Consider the following 26,945-nt stretch of genomic DNA (forward strand, 5'->3'; position numbering starts at 1 on the left):
CTGTATCGCCATCTGCAAAAATAAGCATAATAATATTTGCCTACTTTATTTGAGATTTAAAACCATTGGTGTATTCCGAAGAAAAGACACTATAAAGCTGCTGCTTTTCCCATTAAATAAAATGGGAAAATTTTCCATTTTTTCGGTTGAGCATGGCTGCCCCCCTATATGAGCAAAATATGTTATTAAAGGGAATATTTAAAGATAATTTTAATAGAAGCAAAGGACATGACTGCCATTTGTGCCTTTGAAAGTATCCCTATTTTTGCATTCCAGCAGTTCTTATGATAATCATTGCTTCTGCAGGTAAAACATCTATGCTTTTAGAAAACTAAGGAGCCAATACATACAATTTTGCCAGCTCTAAATGTCATAAGTTCATTTCTGATGAATTTCAGTGCAAGCAAATCTCTTTTCCATTGACTTTAGTGTGAGCTGGCTGAGGTCCAAGGAATTCAGTACAAGCTGTAGCTACCAATCTCAAAGCAACTTTAATGATGCCACCAGTAACAACTCCACATTCAAAACGAGGTACAGGGTTTTTTTCAGATTTAATCAGTTAATCTGTTGGGTTTAATATCAAGAATCAAAAGCACAGTTTAGGCTACCATATCTAAATACTTCCTAACATAATGTTATTGTATTTTGTAGATATTTTGGAGTAATCTGTAAAGACATACCAGTAGCCATGTGGAAAAGGAAAGCTGAGCACAGTAACCAGATTTAGCACTTCATATGGAAAATATTCTGCAAAGCTGTTGGAGAAATTAGTTATTCAACTACACATTTGAAAAACAAGTTTTGCTTTGAGCAAGTAATTTAAAGAACAAACATAAAATACCTCAGTAGTGAAGATGATGCTGTAGAGAGCTGTGATTTACCTGAAGTCAGCACATAAACTCTTGAATATAAGGATCCTTGCAAGTCAATAAATGCTGAGTTGTAACTAGAGGCAAATTCAGCTTTAATTGAATAGAAACATATCTGCATGTCCTGGAAATCTCAGAAAAGCAAAAATGTTCAACAGTATGGCTCAGAAGCTAAAATGCCATCCATCCCATTTTTTATCATTTTCTCCATCTGCTTCCATCCCAACCTGCTGATAAGAATATAGAATTGTTTTCTGGTTTGCTGTTTATAGTAGCTAAAGCTCTTTTCATTCTATATCTCAGATAAAAACTTTTACGACATCCTTCCTGTGTTTCTTTATTGTGTTTGCTTAAAAGTTTTCCAAAATAAATAATTTTCGATTACTGTGGGTTTTTAGCAAACTGCGTCTTTGGCCGCTACTTGACCTGTTGCTACTATAGCTTTATGATTTTTCATTTGTGCTGTCACAGAGCATAAAAGACAGCCTTTTTTTGTAGTTATCAAACAAACAAGTATTAGCTGATCTCTGCCCGGAACTTACAATCTAAGAAATCTCTTGACAACACCAATGCAGTGAACAGAATAAAATCAGCTTTCAAAACATGTTGAAGGGATGCCTGACTAGCTCTTAAAGGTCTTATTCTGCATCAGAAGTAGCAGGATAAATTTAGTTTGCATGCAGCTTTGTGCTGCCAAGTCTATGGCTAGACTATTTTGGGGACCTAAGTTATCTCATTCACTCTGATACTGTAAATGTGTCTGCAGTTCTTGGGGCTTACACAATACAGACTGGGGGCAATATTTAGTCCCTTTTGTTCAATGGAAGGTCTGCATGTACGCCTCAGTTCAACAGTGAGAAAAAACAGAGGGCTTGGGTGGACCTGAGAAGAGAATTTAGAAGAGAGAAATTAAATCAGCCATTTTGCTTGTCTTAATTTTACATTTTTACACTTAATTTGACTTTTTACACTTAATTTGGTTTTTTACATCCTGCTTTTTTTTTAAACATCAGACCAGCTGTGTTTAATGAGCTGGAACTGAAATAGGTCAATAAAATGTTACCTGCATGATTAGAGAGAACCTATTGGGTATATGAGTGTGATTAAGAGTCCTATAGCTTAGATTTGAATGAGATGGCATGTACAATTAAGGATTAAGGGAATATTTTTGTGAAATAGAAAAGCAAATTTCTCTTTAATATACAACAAATTTCAATGAAAAGTATTTAGATTAAAAAGATCTAGACAGTAAAAGCAGGCAGTCAACAACACATAAGTGTTTTCAGAAGGTGTGTGCCTCCTGAGTAGGCTGTGCGTTGAAACACATCTTGGAACTAGAATCAAAGGCTGAAGCTGAAATGGACAAAAGGAGAAATAAATATGCAGACTAAATTTATTTCACCTGTTTTTTTTTTTTTGTGCATTTTACTTTTTTTGTACACTTGCATTGTCTGTCTTGTGTCTGTTTCTGTGCAGTTCTTTAAGCACATTTTTTTCATACTTTTGGCAAATCATTATCCAAGTATCTAGACTACTTAAAACTTGTAGATGCTGCCAGTATCTTCTGCCCTAACAGAATCGCAGAATGGTTGAGGTTGGAAGGGACCTCTAAAGTCCACCATCTCATGGTCACTGCAGCCAAGGCTGCCTTTGACCTACACATCCCCAACAAGTCCCTTCTTGCTAGTGAGTATGATGTCCAGCAGATCACCTCTCCTCTTTGGCACACTATCACTTGTATAAGAAAGTTGTTGATGCACTCCAGGAACCTCTGCTGTGTTGTCCCTCCAGCAGATATTGCCATGGTTGAAGTACCCCATGAGGACCAGGGCCTGCAAATGTGAGGCTGCTCCTGTCTTTCTGTAGAGGGTCTCATCCACTTATTCTTTCTGGTCAGGCAGCCTATAGCAGACACCAACTACAATGACACCCTTACCTGTCTTCTCTTTAATCCTCACCCATAAGCTCTCAGTTGGCTCCTCATCCATCCCCAGGCAGAGCTCCACGCATTCCAGCTGTTCCCTCACATAAAGGGCAACTCTACCTCCTAGTCTTCCCAGCCTATCCTTCCTAAGGAGCCTGTAAAAAGCCCTCCTTCCCTAACTAGACAATAAGTTGTTGTCAGTCCAGTCAGGTTTTGCTCACTGCACACTAGATCAGTTCACAGACCTTTGGGATACTCTAACATCATTATTTTCATGGAAGAATGACATATAGATGACTAATATATTATTTCTCCTATGTCTACTTCCAAAAAGTAATGACAATCACACCTTGCTGGGCTGAGAAGCCCACCTACACCATCATCAAGAATCAGCGGTCCTGAGAAAAGCCTTTTTTTGACAAATTTTGTGGAAATCACAACACTTCTTAAGTTTTCTGATTCATTTCCAATGCTAATTCAGGGTGAATCAACCCAAATTATTAGAGATAGCATGTAAAGAATTTTTATTAAAAAAAGAGGGAGCACATTTGTGGAAAGATGTATGAGAATGGAACTGGGGATCTGGAAAAAGTATCTCTTAACAGTGACTGGCTGGAAACTGCAGAGAGAAAAGAGGGGGTGAGGGAAAGCAATAAAAGAAGAAAAGTAACTCACCCATAGAGAAACTGGAATTCCTGGAGACAAGTTGTCCACATTCCTACATTCCATAACCATTCATGTTACCAATTATCCTTAAATCATAGAATCATAGAATGGGTTGGGCTGGAAGGAACCTTTAAAGATCATCTAGTCAAACCCCCTTGCCCTCTGCAGGGACATCTTTCACTAGATCAGGTTGCTCAAAGCCCTCCTTCTTCATTTCTGCTGAAGACTGCAATTCCATTGGAGTTTTTAAGGTAATTATTAGCATATAGGTAATTATCCCTTCTTCTTCTGCTGAGGATAAAAAGGAATCTGAAGATTCCAGCAGATCTATATACTCTGGAAGCAGAACCTTGAATACAGGGACTTTTCCTCCTTTTCATATTTCTAGCTCATTTTTAACATTCCATCCCTGTGTATATGTGAAGTGTTCAGTATTCAGCTGAAGGTTAACCTAGTAAAGGATACTCTTATTCCAGAATAACACCCATGCATAGTGAGAACTATAGAAAAGCAAAGCACAGCCTACCATAATCCCAGATTTCTTTCAAGTGGAAATAAATTCTGATGGGAAAAAGAAATGGAGTTGAAATGAGAAAATCTAGACTTTTATTAAAACACTAAATTAGACAAGTCACGTGTTTCATATTGACAAAAAAAAAGGGAATTTTGACAGACTAGCATATATAACACTACAATTTGAGGCTCTGAGAACCACTAATGTGTGGGCCGGGATTTTTTGATACATCAGACATAAGAAGCTTACATATTCTTGAGCTATTCAAACTATAGCTCCTGAAAGATTTAATTGTGAGAAAAATATACTTGGAGCTGCTGGTCAAAGATAACATCAAGATCTCTAATGACAGTAGAAAGAACTAATGAGAGAATCTGTAGCAATAGTAATAATGGGAAGAAAGAGTGAAAAAAGAAGAGGCACATTGAAGGAAAAAAGAGGAAAAAATAATATGTTGTATTTTTAACTTAAAACTATTACCTTACCCATCTTTTAATTCTTTAGTAGATTTTTTTCGGGAACATTTATCTTTCCAGCCTTTTTATATGATAGTGATGGGGTGTTAATGTACTATAATTTGCTTCTGTACTGGAACATATGGCAACACTGTCTGGCTTTGTTACTTTGATAATTTTCATCTTGCATCAACTGCATACAAATGGAGTTACAAGGTATTTTCTTTGGCAAATGTGAAAAATAATCTGTAGATGTTGTCAGTCTACTGTATGCTTTGGGATGGACAACAGAAAGAAGACTATCCTGATTGAAAATTACACTTTATTGTTTTCAAAGTCTGCTTATACACATTTGTTTCATTTCTATTGTTCATTTTATTAGGTTATATCTCTTTGAAAGGGAACATGAAATGCTAAAAGTAGAACCTTCAACAGAGATTCCCATTTTCGGCCTCTAGATAACTCAAAGGTTATCATAAATATCCATTAAGATTTAAAAAAAAAAAAAGAAAAGTGATACAGAGGTAAAAACTGATCTAGGGGAAATAAAAAGGGCTTTTGTGTGCTATCCTTAATAGATCAAGGACTTATTTTGGGGGATAAGGGAGAAAGTTATACATTTTATTCTGCTCTTTTATCTTTCTTCCAAACGTTTTCTTCTACTTAATGTGATTTGTATTAGCCGTGAGTCTAAATCAAAGACTGCAGACATACACTTTTAGATAGATTAAAAATTGAATTTCATATTCATATTTGGCATCTCAAGACCATTCATATTGCAGTAATTGAATGATTTTTCCCTTTCTTTAATCCAATATTTTATTCTCACAGGATTGACTGCTGATGTCCCTGTTTTTGTTTTTTATTATATTTTTTCCTTTTATTGTCACAGTATTTAATTGTCCTTAATAACATAAAAGTTTATCAATTTATCAAAAATTAAACAGATAGTAGGCAAGCCTACTTATGAGACAAGAGCAATAGTTTCTCTTAATGATTTATCTCCTTCTGACCTTAGATTAGCTAAGATAAGACAGAAAAACCCCTCCATCAAGGGTTCTTGTTTTCTAAGATAAGACAGTGGATAATGGACAATTACCATGGGTTAAGTCCTGCTGCTTTCCCTGAGGTAGCGAAACTGGTGCAGGTTCTTTGGGAGAGACGCAAAGTGTGCTGCAGGGCAGAGGCTGCCCCGTTGCCTGTGCAGAGCTGAATCCCGCCAGGGCTGGGCAGCACGCGGGTGCAAAGACCACACGGGGCCACAAAGTTATTGCAAGTGGGAGATGCAGACTCCTGTGTCCATGCGCAGAAGTGTTTCTACCGTGGCGACTTCCACAAGATGTGTGTCTGTATTTCCTCGGTCCTTCTGCCCTGCTAAATATTCCTTCTCTTTCATTCCTGGAGAATTACCCAGATTATCTCAGGTTTGCATAGTGACATGGAAGAAAGGCTTTGGCTTATTAGCGTAACTTTGCCTTGCAGAAAACCTAACAATATCTGTACCAAAGTCATATGCGCTGCATCACAATTTGAGCCCTTTATTGAGAGCTTCTCCTCATGAGGGACAACTGTGACTACACAGAATAGCACAGTCATCAATATAGCCACAGCAAAATTTCCAGTCTCTTAAAGATTTTTTTAATGTTTTCTGTTGGAACAAAAATAAATAATCCTCTTGCTATTAACGGTTAAAAGAAAGATCCCGAAAGGAGGTGGCAAAACTTTCAGGGGAATAATAGTTAAAGAGAACAGAGCAGAAACATGAGCAGGGCAGAATGTAAGTCCCATCGTTCAAGGATAGTTGGAGCTGTGAAAAGGTGTTAATTGTTGTCTGGTTGCAGTGAATTACTTTTGCTACGGCAAAGAAGGTGCTGTTGCCTGTCATTTTTAGGTCAAAACAGCCTCCAGACTCCGGATTTTGTTGTGTGAACAGACAGGATTGAGAATTGATTAAGAATTTTCAAGATTGCCGGGACTTTGATACTAATACAATATTCTTCATTACTTTCATTGGCTATTTCAATACGTTTTTCTGCTTGCTGTCGTAACTAACTGTGGATGAGGATGCTGGTGATTGATTGCTATGAATAGCTGGTGTCTCAGTTCACTTTATTAAATTATTTCAGAACCTTGGTAACATCTGAACGGCAGAAGTCTGACCTGCAAATCGAACAGTGGGCAGGGTTTAGCTCAGAGATGCTATCTGACACCAGTTGCTTTTAACACCCCTGTTCTGAAGGGATATGAGAACGATCTTGATGCTTGTAGGATTGCAGTTGCTCATGAGGTCCCCATTTTTTTGAGGTAAGCAGATATTGTCATACTTACCATAAGAGCACAGGATACTGGAAACCTGAGCAAATAATGATTTAAGTGTTGTGAACTTCAGACTCTTTAGGACAATGTAAAATTGACAGACCTGATACAGCCCATACTTATCCTGTTTACAGTTGTGGTCCTAAAACAACTGAGTGGCGTTAATTACCTTTATTAAAGGAAGACAAGGAAATGCAAATATTCTCACGAGAACCTTAGACTGACATCTAAATGAGTTTTAATTTTATAAAATCCTTCTCATGCTAAGCATGGACTAGTGAGTTAGCTGTTCATATCACAGGGGTTTTTTGTGTTTTAAGGGAGCAGCCAGCTCATGATCTTAAAACCGTATTATACAATCCCCATTCTCTTTTAGACTTGGTACAGATATCCAGACTCAGCTTCTGCAAACTCAGAAGTTATAAACACAAACATTCTCCCTTTTTTAGGCTGTATGGTACAAATCGCATGAGCATTTATTCCTTTTCTAACTTACAGGAGATACCATTGTCTTCCATCATTTATTGGAAACCAAAAGTATCCTGTTTGTTACTGACTCAAACAATTTCAAAAAAAGGGGGAAAGGAAGCTAAAAATAAAATTTTTTAAAAAGAGAAAAATGGAGGAAATAGAACTAGCAAAAGAGACGAGATGATTGACAAATAAAGGATGAGAGAAGTAAGATATGGAGGGAAATGAGCAATTTCAGGGCCAGTCCAAGCAAGATTTGCCCAGCCATTGTGCCAATCGTAGCAATGCCTCTTCCTCCCCTCACTGTCGCACTGATGCTTTCTCTCACTCCTTCCACCCATCTTTTGTACTCTCCTTGTCCCTTTGCCCTTTCTCATCATCTACTCATTTTAAAATAGTAGAAGTAGAAAAAGAGATTAAAGAGAAAAAAGAGATAGTTGCAAAGCAACACTATCTTCACTCCTTCCACTTAAATTCCTTTACTGTTGAACAGCATGGATTTTCCTGCAGCACCAGCTGCATTGTGTAATTAGGACTGCAACTGCAAAGTGGAAAACTAATACATTTTTTTCATTTCAGTGTGCACTAAAAGGCTGGCAGAGGCTGCCTCTGCCACAGGTGTTGCGAGTGCTCAGAGCCAACCGTTTTACAAACATGGCAGTTGCACAACTGACTTTGTCAGTGGAGCAGAGAAAAATATGCACCTAAAATGCATGTAGCGTACAATTCTCCGCATTTGTAAGACTTTTTATAAAAGATTGGAAGCTTATTTTTTCCCATGATACAGAAATAATCTTTTTCTGTGAGAACGGACCAGTGAACCAGATGTGAACCAAGCCTGTGAAATGCAAGCACCCAATTACATATCAAAGAAGAAAATAGACACTAGTTTAAATCCACAAATCCTGACTGCGGCTCAGCACAAAAGGCAAACTTAGGAACTGAGCACACATATTCTGTAAGCATATAACATTGTCCTCAAAATAATTAAAGTTCACCAAGGAAAAACATAACTAGCTATTGATTAGTGCACACAGTGAATATATCATAAATTACAAATTAATTTCATTTAGCCCATTCTGCTGCATCTGAAAGTTATGGATGATAATTCCAACATTACATTTTACAGCAGTACATAGCAAGCATTACAGTTACAATGTCAGGAGTGCCTATCGAGAAAGATGTAAAATCAAGTCCCTCCCAGCTCTGCTTGACTTTAAGATGATAATTATAGTCTCTACACCTCTCCAGTAAAGTCCCAATAAAATTCTCATCCTCTGACTTCTGCCTGCAGATGGCCAGTAGAGTTTATTAAGTTTTATGAAGACTGCAAATGAATGAAAAGAAATATAACCAGCCACTAAAAGTTGTTCTGTTCTGTGCTTATTTGCTTTTCCCTGTTTTTTTTACAACTATGCTTAGTTACAGACAATGACAACAAAATCAACCTTAAAAAACATGTTGCCACAGCCTAATTTCTCCATTTCTCCTGCTTGCAATTTCTGCAGTTTATTTGTCTGAGATCCTCAGACTCCTTTCTACTGATTTAGAGACAGCTTTGGTTGAACAGTAGTTTTTATATTTTCTTTTAGGCCCTCAAACATGTATTTTTTGAAGTAACTGAGGCTCTAGTCAGTAAGGTCATGCTGCTGCCCTTCTTACTGAGCCTTCTGAACAGGGTGTGCTGACGTTGAGGTGACCCAGCCTAAGCACTCAGTCTGAATTGCTCTCATGGGCCAGAAGAAGAAATTCTCAAAAAATTTCAATCAAGTATCGCTAGGTCAGTCTGTAAAAGGCATGCCTTTGTATGCCTATATCTGATTACTTCTAAGATGGCTTACAGAGAAATTAGAAAGGTATAAAATAGACTCAGGCAAAGCTGGGCTGAAATGAGATACTGCAGTGAGAGATCTGTTCAATCTTCGTGTTTGGTGTTCCTGTAGGGTCCCTGTAGGATCTATTCTGTACTAACTTTGTGGTAGGCCATACATCTTTTGGGATAAGTTGTAGGGGAAGCAGTTTGGAGGGTCTCTTTTTTTTAAGAACTTGTCATGACCTTGATATTTAAGGAGCTGAAGAGACTGGAGAACAGTAAAGAGCAGAAATTAAAAGACTAACAGAAAAAGAGGAGTTGAAATTGAAAATTTATTTATTATGCCACTGAGTTGGTACAGCTTCAATTTGGAGACCTACCTTCAACCACTAAGTACAAATGCAATTAAAATTAATTAAATGAATTTAAATAATTAATTAATATAATACCTGTGCAGGAATGAAAACTATCAGATGGTGCAAAGCAAGGGCATACACTGAGGAAAAGGTTACTTTCTGTTGGAATAACTCAAGTAAATCAGTTGCTGATTCCAAAATTATGTATAGCAGTATCATGAAAGGCAGATACCTCATTTCTCTGGGTTGATGCTTATGATAAAGGCAGCCATATGACTGAGTAACCTGAAAGTCCCCTGACTTGTGCAAATAGGCTATTGCTGCACATGAATGCAAAAAATGAGCAGACACTCTCTTCTTCCATTAACTGTTGTAGATATGCTTTTTCTGAGCAGCCATAGCAGTCTTTTAATGGTCTTTATAGTCTTATTCCCCTCAGAAGTTCTGGGAATGGGAAAGACTCGGGTTTAGATACAGCAGCGGAGGTGCTCCTGCCCAGCAGAATTCAGGTGGGCTGCATCACCGGGGGGGGCTGGAAGGAAGGAGTCTCAAGAAGGAGGCAGGGGGAGGAACAAATTATTTTGGTAAAAAACTACTAGGTTTAGAGAGAACTAGGAATAGACTGCAGCTTGTCTTTGACGGGGATTTGGGGTTTCCTGGGAGAAGTAAGAGGCTCTTTTCTTTGGGAAAAGTACCTGAAGGGTTTGGAGATGCTTAACAATAAACAAGACACAGGAAGAACCACAGCCTGCTCTTTGTTTTCCTCCATGCCCCTGTCCCATCTCCATCCTATCTCTCTAACACACTACGCTCTTAGTCCCTTCTCTAGTGTTTGGGTTACCACTCTATTCACCCTTAGGAAAGTTTTACACTGAGAAGAAAGAGACAAGGGAAAAAGGGAGTGGAAAATACGTGTGTTGCCACTTTTCATGACATTGCAGAGCATAACAATAAAAAATAATGACTATGAACATGAAAGTACTACTTTGCCTTCATTTTTTTTCCTTCTTCCTATAACATGTTAGTTACATGCCAGCATTACTGAACATTAAAACATGAAGAAAACACCGGTAGATCTTAACTGTCTTATTATTATCCCATACATTTAAAACTCCTGAATGAAAAGTGACTTAGAAACCTGATTATTTTGTCATTGTCACAAATTGGTGTATTAATTGGACACTATATCTGCAAAGTGCCCTTACAAATGCAAACAAAATGTGTCTGGTAGATTAACAAAGGACCACACACCTGTTTCTCATGCACAGTTCCTTTCTGATGCTGTCACAGAACCATACTGAGAGAGAGTTTTGGCAGATGGCATTACAATTCAAATAAAGAAAAATAAGCTCCTGAATTCATACATATTTCCTTGTCATTCAAATGCCAAGGGATATTTTAACATAATGTTTAAAGTATGGAGTGACTCAATTTGAGTGTCCTCATAAATATAACTAATGCATAATGATGAATAAGTTATGACAAGAAGTTTCAGGAAGCAGTTACATGCAACTAAAGCAGATTTTTACCTATTGTGCAACAAAGCAAAAAGTAAAAAAAGATGGGACTTTTAAAGTTCTCACCCTGGACAAGTCAATGAAGCCACTGAGGAGACAAAACCAGATTCTAATCTGATTTCACTAGTCTAAATCAAGAATTGCTGCCTCAGCAGCTGCAGTGTTAACCTGAATTTTCTACGGTGCAATGTAATCTCCCTCATCAATTGTGTTGATTTATCTATTTCATCAAATACTATTTAAACAACTAATGTATCTGCACTACATATATCCAACTACTGTTCAGAACTGTGAAAACATATTATTAAAAAGCATGGTAGTCATAGAAACAGATCATGTAGGAAGTACCTTGAGGAGGATTCTTCTATCTGATTGCATACAACTTCATTAGCCACTTGGAAATAAAATATAAAAATGTAAGAAGTCTTGTACTTGATCAAAGCACCAGTTTATTTAATCTGCTCTGAGATTTCCATCCAAGGCCAGTATCTGATGCTTCTGAGGCAGTTGCAGCTCATCGCAAATAAGTAATGTACCTATGCAATTTTACAGTCTGGGCAGAATAGCTTTTTATTTGTGGACCACCCCCAGATAATCAGTTCATTTTAAGTATACAAAGTAGTCCTTGGTGTTTTTTTTTCCATTATCACTATAGATGCAACATTTTCCCATCTTTTTATAATATGTCTATCCATTTGCCTCACTGGCCTGTCACATGGAATCAAGTAATTGCCATTTGGTGTAATAACAATGCAGAAAAACAAAAAAACCAGAAAGCATTACGCCGTGTGCTTTATTTTGAAACATTGACTTGAGACTCTCAAGGCCCAGTGAGACAAATGAAGTCATGAAATAAACGTTTTCTAATGTTGATTGAAATTGTAATTAAACTTTACTGTTGTTATTTTAAAAATCAGTCAGAAACAAGGTAAAATAACCTGCTTGACCACGAAAGAAGGTTAAGGGAGATGAAGAAAAGGGATTGTCCTCTGTGCGGAGGAACAGCGTGGATGTATGGAGCTCTCCTGTGGGATGGACGGCTGGCTGGTGGAGAGTCTGTGGGTCAAGATCAGAGGAGAGGCTGGTAGGGGAGACTTGGTGGTGGGTTGTTGTTACAGATCCCCTCATCAGGGTAAGGAAGTGGAGGGAGCCTTCTTTAAACAACTCAAGGAAGTCTCTAATCACAGATTCTGTTTTCACGGGGGACTTTAACCTCCCTGACATCTTCTAGATGAGCAGCAAGGCAGGAGACAAGGAGGCAACAAGATTTCTGGTGGCTTTTGGAGATAACTTCTCGATATAAGTACCAGATGGGCCCACCATGAAGGGTGATGCACAGCTGGACCTCCTATGAACTAACAGCAAGAACTAGTGGGAGATGTGGTAATCGATGGCAGCTTTGGCTATAGTGACCATGAAACAATGAAGTTGAAGATGCTGTGGCAGAGGAGCTCAGGACACTGGCAGGTGACAAGCCCTGACGATGTCCCTGACAAAATCATGAAGTGAGTCCTCTGAGAACACATTTCTGGGCACTCGAAGGACAGGGCGGTGACTGGGAACAGCCAGTGTGGATTTACCCAGTGCAAATCATGCCTGACCAACCTGATTGGTATGCTAAAATGACTGGATTTGTGGATGAAGCAAAAGCAGTGGATGTCATTTACCTTGACTTTTGTAAGATATTTTTGCACTGTTTCCCACAATATTTGTGTATCGCACTTAGGGTATTAAAAATCTAGACGGATGGAGAACTGCACAGGTAAATAACTGGTTGGGTGGTGGAGCTCAGAGGCTAGTGGTTAATGGGCCATACTAGACCTGAATGCCTATGCAAGAGGAGTATTGCAGGGGTTTATAGCAGAGTCTGTCCTGTTCTGACATCTTTATGTACAGTCTGAAGCAGGCAACAAAGTCAACTTTGCAGGTGAGCCCAGGGGGACCAGTTAACATGGTCAAGGACATGGCTGCCATTGAGGGACCTAGTCAGGCTGGAGAAACGGGCCAGCGGAAACCTTGTGAAATTCAACAAGGACAAAGGCAAAGTCCTGCACCTGGGCAGGAAGAAAATCTTGCAACAGTACAGGTTGGGAACTGACTCGTTAGACTGCATCTGTAATACTGCATCCAGTTTTGGGACCCCCAATACAAGATAAACTGGATTGATACCCAGGACCGAGCTCAGCAGAGGTCCACCAAGATGGTCAGGGGCAGGAGCACTTGCCCTGTGAGGAGAGGCTGAGGGTAATCCTGTTTCCCCTTTAGTAAAGTTTGGCAGTGAAAATAGCATTGAAACGTGTCATTTGGGTTTGTTACAGAATAATAGGCTTTTTTTCTTTGTCGTATCAGAGGTTAAGAGGTGAAGGCTACCTAAAGTATGTTGAAGCCTATATATGAATTTGAGATACTAGTAACAGAATACCTAGCTGCCTTCCGTGAGGTCTAGCCTGCATTAATAGTAGCTACATACTTTTATGGGGCTTTTTAGGTCAGTAGCCAAACTGCAGGTTTTGGGTTATATAATAGCAGTTAAGTCAATAACTCCATAAATTCACAGGATATGTTGTTAAACATTTAACAGCAAAGGAAATAATATAAATAAATGAAGAGACTGAAAAGCAAATAGAAGAAAAGCCTAACTTCATGAGATCAGGCAGTTATTAGGTAGAAAACACTGGTTTGTAACAAGGCTGAATTGATACAGTCAGTAATGAGGTACAAGCACTGAAAGATTTGAACATCCAAAAGATCAAAAAGAATGTTTCTTTTCAGTCTGTTTTCTTCAAAGTCTAAAGAATATAGCATAAAAAAAGCTGTGTTAATAAAATCCGTTTCAAAGGCAGAATCTTCCACACTGGAGCTATATGTGGCGTGCAGCAAATCTGCTGAACTTCAGGAATACAAATTGATAATGCAGCACGCAGTTGATGTACTTGGGGCTCCTTTTCTGCTGGTAAAACGCGTGTGCTTGTGACAGTCTCTTTTATGTGCATGTCTGAACTTCAAACCAGCCGGCAATGCTGCCGCAGCTCCTCGGCATGTGAGTAACCACCGGGGCACATGCTGAGCTTCTCTGGCAGGTTCGTGTTCTGCACTGAGATTCATCCTGAAGTGACTTCACTCCTAGCAATGCCCACGTTAGCTAGTCTAAAGCTAGGAGCTGTAAAGACAAGGGTTTCAGTGACTCTGTTTAGTTGTACCCTTCGCTATATTAAAAATGAGATAACGTGTAATTAACACAGAATTCAGAAAATTATTCCAAACTATTCTTGGAAGGTGAGGAACATAACTCTTTAATTATTCCATGGAAACCTGATGCATTTATATCCAGTCTCCTGGGCAAGAACTTGTAGCTAAAAAATGAGATCTTACAGTGTTTCCTAGTGGTCTCTATTTCCCCAGCAAAACACAAGTCATTTTAGTGGAAACTGTGAGACCAACAAGGAGCTGGTGTAAGCTTCTCTCTCCCCAAGCGTTCTGTCATATAAACCAAGTACCCAGCACAAATAACACAGGAGTAAGGACAGAGAACAAGACAAAAGGATAATATGATTTGATTTTAAAAAATTAAAGTTTTAATAATAAATGTTTTTCAGTGAGTATTTCTGTTTTCCTTAAATCTGTTATTTCTAAATACACTGAAAACAGGATTTTGTAGGTTTTTTGGAACCTTTTAACAGAAACTCTAAGCTTTCTCCTGAAAAGGTCCATGGAGAGTACTCAGACCAGCTTCAGCTATTGCCCAGTAAACTATTGAGAACTGAGGTCTTTATTAAGGAAACCATCTCAGGCACTACCTACAATACCTAACTAAATTCTCAACATATAAGGTATTCTTTCCCCTAATTTCTTTTTAATTGCATTTTTTTTTCATTTTTATTTGAATTAATAGCTAACAAACCCTTTATGAACTCTTTTTTAATAGTTAAAACTCAGTAATTCAGTTGGTACTTTTTGACTGTATTAATGCAAATCTTGATTAGACATTAGACAGTTCTGCATGTCAGAGGGATCAAGTACACCTAAAGTGAAAAATATCCCTACTGTTGGCAATATTTAACTTGGTAACAATGCTGTGAGAAAATATTATTGAATTTATAGTAATATTTAGTAATCTACGTTCTGCACAATTAAGGACGTTGCACGGCACAATAAGCTGCACAGAAGGAAGAAGATGCATTTATCAGATGTGAATGTTACTTAGACATTTGTTTCCATTGTGCAAGAAGAAATTATGCATAATGTCATTTTATTCATGAGAATAAATTGCACATGAATGGTTTGTGATTACAGACAGAACATAAACAGTCATGACTGTGAAATTTGCTGCTATGAGAATGGCAGTTGGAGAACACGAGTTTAATTGAAATTGAGCTTACATGCGTCTTTTCCAACCTAAATGATTCGATGATTCTACGGCTTGGCTTGGAGTTCGTACATTCCCTGAGTTTTCCAGGTCTTTCATGACAGGAAGAGTGAATTTGGTTTTGCTATGGAGGTGGGGTTGCCCATCCTGCCTTTGTTGTTATTTTCACTGAGACAGTGAAAAATTCAACTTCTGATTTTTTTATCTAATTTATTTTCTCCTGCAGCTTTTGATTTGTACAGTAGCATAGAGAAGTCCATCTAAGTAATTGCATTTTCCAGCTTAGGCCATGACATTTGAAACATGGCTAAGTGCAGGAACCTGTTGAGGCAATATAAAGGATTTTACCATAGCATATACCTGTTGATTTTTTTATTGTTTTTTGGAGCTCCCAGATGTTATGCAGACAGGTGACCTAGCAGAAGGTATGTGGATAGTAGGCTAAATACTGACTTTCAGTGAGTAATGTTGGCCTCTCTTTTCTTATGGCAATCTGTAACAGAAGGTTTCAGGAGCAGCAGCACAACTGCTATATCTGTTTCACATGTCGGCTGGGCAATGTGGCCAGGCGCTAAGGAGCATTCCCACTGGACTCCTCCAGCCCCCTGCTCCTGGGGGAGCAGCACAGCACGCCACGAGCAGCGGCCGCTCCTTGTAATCTGTGCTCTGTGCCTTAGGGTATTGCAGGCAACGTTTTCTATGGAAGCTACGCAGCGAGGACCACTGGTTTAGACTTGCAGATAAATATTGGCAAAGACTATGTCTCTTAAAGAAACTGGAAAAGCGTGCAACTGCATTGGACTGTGGAGCTGCGTGGTATTTTGTGACTTTTAACCCAGCTCATTTGATACCCTCTGTATTAGGTAACTGACTTGAAAAGGCAAAACTGAATTTGAAACAGGGCGAAAGAAAAGAGAAGAGAGAACGCAAGAGATAAAACAAACACAGGCTGTTGAGTGGAAAGATACAACGTGATTTCTGAAAAGTCTCATACATAGGTTAGGAAAGGATCCCTGACCTGTGCCTGGGTGTTAACAAGGCACATGAACCAAACTCATGCTGACTTCCACAGCTTCCACATCCTTATTGACAGCATTTTCAATAACAGCAGGCGTTATATTTTCTTTGTCTCTCTCATAGTATACTCTTTTGTACTGTACAAATATTTTGATTTCAGCCAATTCAAGAAATATGTTCTCGTCTTTCTTTCCAGCCTGTCAGTAGGGTAGTGACACAATGCTGGCTGTTGTTCAGAAACCTTGAGAGGTTTTAATGACTCTCTTTAACACAGTTAATACTCCATAAACTTCAGAAAAATTAATCTTTGGGTTTGGTAATATGCTTTTTCATCTTGGCACATTGAGATCCAAAATGTGCTCCTTCCTCCATCCCCAGAGAAGGTTAAGTGGCACCATCAAAAATCATTCTGAAACACAACAGCTTTCAGAAGGCAAAATAAGAGCATCTGGACCATTAGCATAAGCAGGCTGTGATGAGAAGGCACTACCATTGATTATTAAAGTGACCTGCTTGACTTTACATTAGTCTGTCCTCTTTTTTTTTCCTTCTTTCTTTCCTTCTTTCTTTCTTTCTTTGAAAATACAAGGGCCTTTGTTACCATTGGGCATTTAACTTTTAGAAATGCGGCTCCTTCTGCATTTAAAAGCTTACCCAGATGCATATTGAGCAAAGTGTCTGAGTATCAGCTGTGCCTTTTTGATCTTTTTTATTTTGGATGACTGCTGCAGTGTTAGCTATATGCTGCTTCTCTGGTAAGGAATAAAGCATGAAATGTGAGAACTGGAGCATATATATGTACTATACAGATTATCCAGCACCTTTCCATCCACTGGTGGTATCAGCATTGCCAAATGCTGTGCAATTACTGATTTTTAAATGGTGATTTTACAAATGTTCCTGAACAGACCCTCCACTGGATGATAGGAGATCTTTGGGAATGCAATGTCAGATATTGAAGACTGAAAATAAAGGATGGATTTTTTTTTTTTCCTTCTATACAGAGAAATCCTCCTGGAGTCAATAGAATTGAAAGACACGAATGATAGAACTGTTGAGCTCATGAAAATGAAGACTTAATATGTAGCATAGTAACCATGAAACCATTGGTTGCAGAAATTATACATGAACTAGCATGCTAGTGCTACCAAATGAATATCAGAGAATGCTATAATTTATAGCTCCCTTCCCAGTTTGAATCATGGTGGCCAATAGTAATGTCCTTTACAAGTGTTTTATAACCATTCTCTTTTATAAATGTTTACTGTTCACCCTCATCCCTAATGATCACCATTGGGCACAGTGAAATGAAAAAGAGGAACTGTAATGTTCTCACCTCTAATTTGGCAAATGCTTAGCTTTCTATTTTACGAAGAACTAAAATATTTCTGTCCTGTAATCTTTCATTTCAATAGTGAAAAATGGAATAGATGCCACTATTTAATGTAATGAAAAATAATCACGGTGCTCCTGAAAGCAAATGTAGCAGAAGATTCTTCTAACAGAAGGTCTGTAGTAAACTACACTCCACTAACCTTATCTGCCATACTTTGCAGGGGAACAGGCGGCTCGGGGTTTGTGCTCTAGCAATTCCATTTTACTGGTCAACACAGAATTTTAATTAAACATAGCTTACAGGCTGCATCTCAACTGGAAAAATGAAATTAGAGTATAGCCTTACATGGAGTTTATATCTATTATGGTACATGAAGGTAATTTTTTATTTCCTTTCTTCTGAACCCATGACTATTTTATGATGTTAGATAATCAGTGGTTCAATCCATGCATTTAAAAGTGGGTTCTCCATAATATGTCCAATTCATTAAATTTTTACAGACTTTTACACTAGAAAATGGGATTTGCAATTTGCCCTCTCAGTAGTTGTGCTAGTTCATAAATACAGTTATGCATCATTACTTTAGGAAAAAACAGGCCAATAGGTTAATGGTAACTCCTCAAATTATTTCAGATTTTCATAAATGTGTAAAATAAAATATGTCCTCTGCATCTATACACTTTAAAGTGCGTATATTTACAGAAAGATACCTACTTTTAAATTTGGGCAAAACATCTACTTTCTTTTTTTAATTTTGTAGTTGGAAAAAACTCCACCTACTAATACACTTTGGGAAAGGGACCTATGCACACATTTGTGTGTACGTGTGCGTGTTTATGTGTATTTTTAAGTACGTACAGATTTTACCGGTACTTGCCTCACTTTTTTCTAAGGGAGTGTAATTGTAGATGGCCAGATATGAAAGCAACATGAAGTTAATTAGGTAAAGGAAACCTTGCAAGGTTACATGAAAATAAAACGTACCTACTGCATTTAAACTAATACTTTATTTTTATTCTATGTCATAGAGTTATGTAAAGGTATCATCTTTTCATAGCAAATTATTAAGAGGAGCCTTATTTGTCACGCATGCATTGGGAATGAAATTTACTGTAGGGACAGTGCAGGATTTGTGCATCAGCTGCTTTCTTTTTGAATATTTATGTATTACATCCCACAGGCTTGTCTCAGGATATACAGGACTTTGTGGGAACCATTGTAGGGTCAGTCTCCTACAGATTTTACTGAAGTTCTGGGCAGGTCTGGAAAGAGCAACACCAGGGCTTTCTAATGCTTGGTAACTTGATGATGAGCCAGTGACATGCCCTTGCAACAAAGCAGGCCAACAGCCTCCTGGGCTGCAGCTGGCAGAGCCTTGCCAGCAGATCGAGGGAGATGATTCTTCTCCTCTGCTCAGCACTGCTGAGACACAGATGGAGTTCTGGGTCCAGTTCTGGGCTCCCCAGAACAAGAAAGACATGGATATACAGGAGAGAGTCCACTGAAGGGCCACTAAGATGATTAAGGGACTAGAATATCTATCCTATAAGGAAAGGCTGAGAGAGCTGGGACTGTTTGGCCTGGAGAAGAGAAGGCTCAGGGGGATCTTACCAATCGAAATAAATACCTGGAGGGAGGGTGCAAGGAAGACAGAACCAGGCTCTTTTCAGTGGTGCCCAGTGACAGGACACGAGGTAAAGGGTACAAACTGAAATACAGGAAATTCTGCTTAAACATAAGAAAAGAACTTCTTCACTCTGTGGGTGATGAAACACTTGAAGAACTTGTTCAGAGAGGCTGTGGAGTCTCCATCTTTGGATATATTCAAAAGCTGACTGGAGATGGTACTGAGCAACCTGGTCTAGGTGACCCCGCTTTGAGCAGAGAGGTTGGGCTAGACAATCTCCAGAGGTATCTTCCAACCTCAACAGTTCTGTGATTCTGTGACCTGCTTAAATACCTTATTTTACATTTATTTCTATGAAGTGACAATAACAAAATAGCCTTGACAAAAGCAGTCCAGAGTGTGGACCTGTGAAGATTTCAAAGCTAACAATATTGTAATAATAATAGGAAAAATTGAGTATCAACATTAAGGAAGCCCTTGAGCTTTTTGTTACAAAAAAAAGTAATGTGGAGTTCCTCATCTGCCAGTCTCTGGCAGAAGGTTGTATCCTTCATTGCAGTATTGGAATAGGCTGAGCAGGAACATCCTCTGAGGGTAACGGGACCTGAAGACCACAGCCATCTAAGCAGGTTCACTCAAGAAAGGATCAGCTATTACAGAGGCATTTAAATGAGAAGTAACAAACAGAGATGAAGCCGTTTCTTAAACTTGCTTTTTAACTCTTTATTCTCCCTATTGCCAGTCAGGCTTTACTTTCCTATTTGCCTTTTAGAGCACATCAGTAATTGTCTATTAACATTGTCACTGAAAAAAAAAAGAAGCTCAAATCATTCAGGAGTAATTCTTTATGGCCAGTTTAATGACTGTGTTCAGTATAAGCTACATCAGTTCTGCTCTGTCTAGTTCAGTACTCATTGTCTCCGAAAAGTTACTTTAAAAGTGCAACTGAGTTTAAAAAGGAAAAAAATCTGAGATAAGGAATTCCAGAATCAAATTTCCTTATAGAGTCTCAGTACCACTCCCCGTATATTGTGCCATAGTCTTTAACTGCACAGAAATCGATACCTGTGTGTGATGGGAATGCCTATCCTTTTGTGAGTCTCCTCCATCAAAGTCATCACATCTGGCACTGAGGTTTTTATTCTGTTCGTGTCAACTGAGATACTTGTCACATCCGTCTGGTGCCTTTTAAACACAAGATGAAGTTCTGTTGGCAGTATAATAATTTTTTAAGCATTCAATGTGAGTGATAATAAAATGTGTATGGATGTACATGAATATATATATGACAGTTTGCTTGTACATGAACACATTGGTTTTTGAGATCATTAAATTAATGTACTTAACATTTTAATTGTTAATATCGGACTGTTTTAGAAATCTCTATTTCTGCAAAATGTAATTAGTTTTATGGCCAGAAAATGCTATATCATCTTATTTTGGTTTGTACTTCCATGTACTACTATGTACTCTGATGTCCCTCATATATAACTAAGCTTTGGAACAGGATGCCTTTGGTGGCTGTGGAACTGCCATCACAGTGAGACAAATAGTACAAATTTCTCAGGAATATTTAGGTATACTTACTGTACTTACATTGCAGGAAGCAAACTTTTTACATTCCTTCTAGACCAACTTTTCCAGATTGCTAGCAAAGAAAAAGGCCCAAAAAGGAAAATACTTTTTTTGTGTGTACCTATTTGGGAATACGGAATGCCCTCACTTCCTCCGGCGGTGATGTCATACACGATGTGCTACAGTTATTGGCTGGCACAGCTGTTGGAACAATAAAGTAGTTCAACTACAATGTGTTGTTCTGAAGACTGAGATCTGTGTTTACATGCCAATTTTCAAATTACTACTACTTGTGGCTGCCAGGGTGTGTGTTCAAGATCTGGCATTTGCTTTGGTCACTGTATCTAATTTCACTATCAAGTTATTTCCCTCAACACCCAGAAAAGATCCACAATATCATTCTTAGAAATCTTAGCATTCTGTACTGCCTTTACTGAAAGAGATAACTCTTTGTTTTTCAGAGCTTCCATATGGCTGGGAGAAAATTGATGATCCCATTTATGGCACTTATTATGTCGAGTAAGTTCCCAAGTTCAATATTAAGTTGCTGTTAATATGTCATAACATAATAGTAGTATCCTCCGCAGTGCTTAGCCTGGCAAGGCATGGGTACAATTACTTGACATGTTAAACTGAGGGTATACCAGGAATTCTCAGTCATCAATACAGCTAATGTGTCCAAATATATTCAACGTGTCTCAAATCAGTGACTCAGGCATTCAGTCATTCTCTTTCTCCAGGGTCTGATTTCATTGTATCATTCCAGCTAATACTTGTACAAAGATCATACTCATTAAAGAAATGTTTTATTTTCTACATAAGATTTGGATATCCAGTGAGGTAGAGATCTTGTTAATCAATGAATAGAGCAAAGCATAATCATTTTAGCTCAGTTAAGGTCCTTCTCTGGGTAGTCCTTCCTTGATGTAAATCAGATGTTCACACTGTTTGTACCAGAAGGCAGGTTATTTATACGCTGCATATGAAATTTTAGAGAAGTAGTATTTTATTTTGTACTTAAAAGTGCAGCTGAAAATAAGAGAATAGAAATTTCTATTTTCACAGCACAATCCTTGCTTACATTTTTTTCAGAGTTTATTTTAGTCATGAAACAAGAAAAAAAGATTCTTAGTCCTCTGTGCAAAGGGCAACAGAAAGCTTTTGTTTGAAGTACTAGGCAGAACCAGTTCTGGCCAGTTCCTACATAAAATAAGTAAATCAGAGAGATGGTTTTCTCTGCTTTTTAGCTTAACACAGTGAATAAGACCTATGCAAAGTGACTCTAGATTCAAAATTGTGATCCCTGTTTGGAGTGGTCAGTTCTCACTCTGCTCTCTACACAAAGTATATAGCAGAGGAGGCAGAAAGCCACTCCCCGTCACTGTGCAGACAACACTTGAAAGGTTGAGAAAGATCTGCCCATGAGTTCCTTTTATTAAACAAGAGAGACCTTTAGAGAAGATGGCCCCTGACCTAAAATCTCAATATCAAATCCTGCCACTTAAGCAGTTCGTTTATTCTAGTTGTTTCATACAAAATAGAAAATTTTAGTTTGTGTGTCACATTATTGCCTTGGTCTCTTGAATCCATACCAACACATTGACTGCAGGATCGCTCTGGACTGATACCGGGGCTGCAGTTTTTCCAGACCTCAGGATATACTACTATTAACATGCACAGGGTAGAGCTGGACAGAGAGCTCCGAAAAAGATCTGATTTCTGGAGGGTTAGAAGATTAAGATTCCTTTTTCTTTACTGTGATAGCAGCAGCAGCTTGTGGATGCCCATGCACCTTCCCTCACCCTCCTACAAAGCAAACAAACAAGTGAAAACAGCGTTTGGCCACTGCCCTGCTGACTCCTCCTGTCCCATTCTCCAAACGCAGCAGCACCTGCTCTGCTTCTTTGTCCCCGGCTTGTTCCCTGCCCTCAGGTGAAGGAGCCAGCAGCCCCATCTGCTTTGCTGCTCAGCCCAAATCAGCTTAGTCAGACCAGATCCAAGCAAAAAGATGAGTAAATTTTTGAAGTCCCTGCGTAATGCCGTTAAATTACTCTCTCTTTCTATGCCTGAGTTCTTTTATGCTGTCCCCAGGTAACTAGGGGCTGGAGTTCACGTATCTCTTTGTACTTAACCCCCCCTGAAGATTTCTGCACGTGCAATTATGCAGCTGCTGGGTGCGAGTAAAAGTCTTCTGCCCCAGTGGTTTTTTCGTGTATTTTGGTGAGTAACAGGTGTTGTGCAATTTCTGTGCGTTAATCTCTGACTGAGACCCCCCTTTGTTGTTAGCGCAGCCCAAGGCATTCTGGCACTGGAGAGGCTCACACTTCATTGCAGAGTCAGAAAAAGAACCAATATTTATCTCCATTTCATGTGCATCCACAGGTAAACAGACGCAAGGCACCAGGCCCAGATGTTACTATGTGATTACATACTTTAAGGCTGTTAGTGCCAAATTTATTAATCCTACCAAAGATAAGATTTGTGGAAAGATATATCAAACCTACTGCAGGCTCAGAGGTTTTTACAAGTGGAATAGATGTTCACAGGATGGCATTAAAACTGCAGCCACGCTAAGTTCATAAGGAGTTTTATAGTCAGTAAAATGTAGCCGTACTTTAATTTGCTGTCTGAGCTCAATAAGTCTGAAACAAAGATTGCTTTCCATTTTTCATGCTAAAAAGTGGCAGTCACACCTTTTTTATTGCCATTCAACAGGTGAGCTCATTTTTAACTAGATAAAATCAGATTACAATAAACTCCCTTAATTATGGCATATTAGTGGGTAAATCATGAAAAGTTAGGTTATGAACTTTCACACATTCAAGTCCAGTCCAACTTTACATGCAGGTCTTTAAAATTGTCAGTGAATGAAGGGCTTGTACTCTGCCCCGCTGAAATATTTATACCCCATGGGAAGTTTGTAAGGATGAGCAATGAGGCAGACAGACTCAGGTTCACCTTACAAGGGCCAGCCATGCTCAGTTCCAATAGCCTGAGACCAGAGGAAAAACTAAAAAAGAAACAAAGAAAAACCTCAAAGATTTTGCTAGCAAAGTTAATAAAGAGTAATCACAACATATTTGCAATTTCTGTTAAAAAATAAGGTCCCTAGTATAACTTCCTCTCTTAATCATGCATGAATGTAGGTGTGAGATATTATTAAAATTTTCATTTGCCTTGTTATGCAGGTCCAGGCTTCATTTGTAAGGTGTAGACATTTGACATAAATGAGAAGTGTTTGCTATACTTAGGTTAACTTTCATGCAATTTTCTCTTAATTTATAAACTAAGAACTAGCAGCACTTAGCTGTGCAGGGCTATGGAGAGAATGTGGTTATTAGAGTGTGCTGGGTCTTTCAGCATTCTAATTGCCAAAAGATTATTTCCCCCTTTAAGGATGATTAACTACAACACAGAGCTCAATTTCCAGATGTGGTCTCTTTAACAGAACAGCTAAATTAGCCATAGCAGTATTTATTCTGGAAAAATATACCTCCTTGACTTACAATTTCTGACAACACTCTGTTACTACTCAAATAGAAAAACTTATTTCAAGTCTTTTTGTCATTATAAAGTATTAGTAACTGAAAAATACGAATGGAAAGAGGAGTGAGGCACTAACAAGTTATGCATCAGAATGTCCATCTTTTAGGCATCCTGATCCTCAGAATTACTTTGGTGGGTTATAGGCAACAATTTCAAAAGTTATATTCACAAACTACGAAAAAACCCTATACGTTAAAGTAGCTAAGAAAAGGAGATAGGTTAAACTCCTTCTGCTGATGCACATGCTTAGATGTGCTACCATTTGGGCAGGGCTCAGTATCTCGGCCATCAACTAAAATCTGCATACCAGGCATTACTGCCCATAAATCTCCTAAGAATGTGTTTCAGTTTTCTTAAGCACATCTAACATGAAACTCCACCAGAAAAACAGCTTAGCCTGGCCACATTCACTGGTGAGATGGCAGAATGGTGTCTGTGTCTTCTAGGCTGGCTGGTGGTGACAGTACCTACTCATAACACAAGAGATACTATTTCAACTTCACAGCTAAACACAGCCCAAAACCAAATCCTGCCTCTGAGGGGTTGTCCCCAGTTAGCACACGGCGAGCTAACAGAGGACAGCAGCACCGACTACCCCTTCCTCTCTGCAGAGGGAAATTCAGGGTTCCTAGGACTAGAAAGCAAACAAAAGGCAGCATGATTCTTCTGTACAGCCACCATGGCACTAGGAGAAATTATTTGGATTCTTGTCTTTGGATTAGGCTTTTATATTATTTAATATGCATTGTGTAAAATATAGGAAGAAAAGTGAAGATAGAAATGCTCACTGAATTAGACACTATGAGCAATGAGCAATACATTTTTGGATCACATCCAAAATATATTTTAACCACAAAAGCACTTATTTGTAACTATCTCTAAAACTCGCATTTGGCTTGTCTTATTAAAGGCCTAGGTTAGTAATATATATTTTGTATGCAGTTGAAGTAGCTAGATGAAAGGCTAGAATGTCCTTTCAAGGGAACTACTTAGCTTAATAACTTCTTTCTCAGGTAAACTCATCAGCAGCAATTTTTCTGATTTAGCCGTGAAGCTGTACAGCACTTAAAATTGCATGAAAGGGAGGTGTTTCGTGTCTCATCAATCTAGGAGCATAAATCCAGTGTTACTGACTGATAAAAATGACTGATTATCATTATAATTCTCTTTTCTTTTACTCCTCTTGGACACAATATTTAATGCAGTTGTTTGAATTTGTTGGAATTCTCATATTCTGCTTTTGAGACTGCACACTACCATAAAACAATCAAAATACAGGAAAAAATTTGAACTAAGAATTATTAAGGTTCCAGCAACAACTTGAGGTGCTTCAAGTACCTCTGATAGTCTTCCCGTCTGATTTCCTAGGACAAAAATGTCATTTTCAAGATAGCCATTACTGAAGACATTTCTGTGTAAATGGACTAAACCACAACTTAAACTCTACCTAGAAGCTGTAGAGAGGCAGTGGATAACAGATTCTAGCTGTGATGTCAGTACCACAGGAACTGATGTTCCTTGAGCCATGGACACATTCTATATTAGCTAAAATCCCATCATTTTATATCACAGAACCACATATAAGTTGTACCTTAGGTTGCAAGAGGTCTCCTGTGGCACGGAGATGTGCCCTGCAATTACAGCATGACACTAAGCATAGTTCAAGGTCTTAAATGCATATCTGTAGTGTGATCTTGGATATCCATTACATCTGTGTAATATGGCAAAAAAGCTATGGGAAACCCATGCTCTTCTGGAAGGGCAGCTGAAGACCAGGGCAGGATACTTTAAAGCCTCTAAAATAAGACATGATCCCTATGTTGAAGCAATTAACTCACTGTGTAGCAACCCTGGTTTTAACCTTATCAAATGCTAATGTACAACAAGCTAGATATTTTACCCCATATCTGCTATTGGAAGCTGTTTCATAATTTCACACTTCTGCTTGTAAGAAGCCTACAGATTTCAAGTCTGAAATCCTGACATCTTTAATACATTCTAGTATTTACTTCCAAATGTATTCATATAATGCAATTATATATCAGAGTTAATTCTGCTTGTATAAAAAGCTAAAACTCCTTTGGTCTTCTATCATAGAAGACTCTCTCTTTCACTGGTCTTCCTGTAAAACCTTTTCTATGGATTCATTTTATTTGGTCATGGGTGATCAGAACTTTATGTAGTATTTCACGTGATGTTTCATCACTGCCTTGTGTAATGGCAAAAGTAGTATTTCCTTTACGATATTGAAATACATCGCATGATAGGTGGTAGTAGTTATGTTAGTAGTTATGTTAGTAGTTATGTTAGTAGTTCATAATTACCCTATTTAATGCATGTAAGTCTTGTCTTTCTCCATTTTTAACTGGTGAAGTTTGTCTCCCTTCCATCATACGTTTCTAGGTTTGCAGTACGCTAAGGTGCTGAAGACCCTGACAATTACAGCATGGTCTAACTAGAAAGCAAAAGTCTAGGAAAGGAAAGCCTACAATCTTAAACAGCCTGTCTGAAGAAGGAAAGAAACAAAAGAGAATTCCTTTGTCTGCAGCATAGATTAAAATTTACAAGAAAATTATT

At 38.4% G+C, this 26,945-nt stretch overlaps 1 protein-coding gene across 15 annotated transcripts in view; it reads left to right on the plus strand.

Moving 5' to 3' along the window:
- MAGI2 (membrane associated guanylate kinase, WW and PDZ domain containing 2) overlaps window positions 1-26,945 on the plus strand; it is a 776,755-nt gene that overhangs the window by 592,361 nt on the left and 157,449 nt on the right. For all 15 annotated transcript variants that reach the window (XM_075491038.1, XM_075491056.1, XM_075491102.1 and 12 more), the window contains one exon: window positions 21,284-21,341. In XM_075491038.1, coding sequence (XP_075347153.1) covers window positions 21,284-21,341 — 58 coding nt within the window. The remainder of the gene's footprint in view (window positions 1-21,283; window positions 21,342-26,945) is intronic.

The sequence above is a fragment of the Mycteria americana genome, chromosome 1 (genome assembly GCF_035582795.1).
Source record: "Mycteria americana isolate JAX WOST 10 ecotype Jacksonville Zoo and Gardens chromosome 1, USCA_MyAme_1.0, whole genome shotgun sequence".
Classification (NCBI taxonomy): Eukaryota; Metazoa; Chordata; class Aves; order Ciconiiformes; family Ciconiidae; genus Mycteria; species Mycteria americana.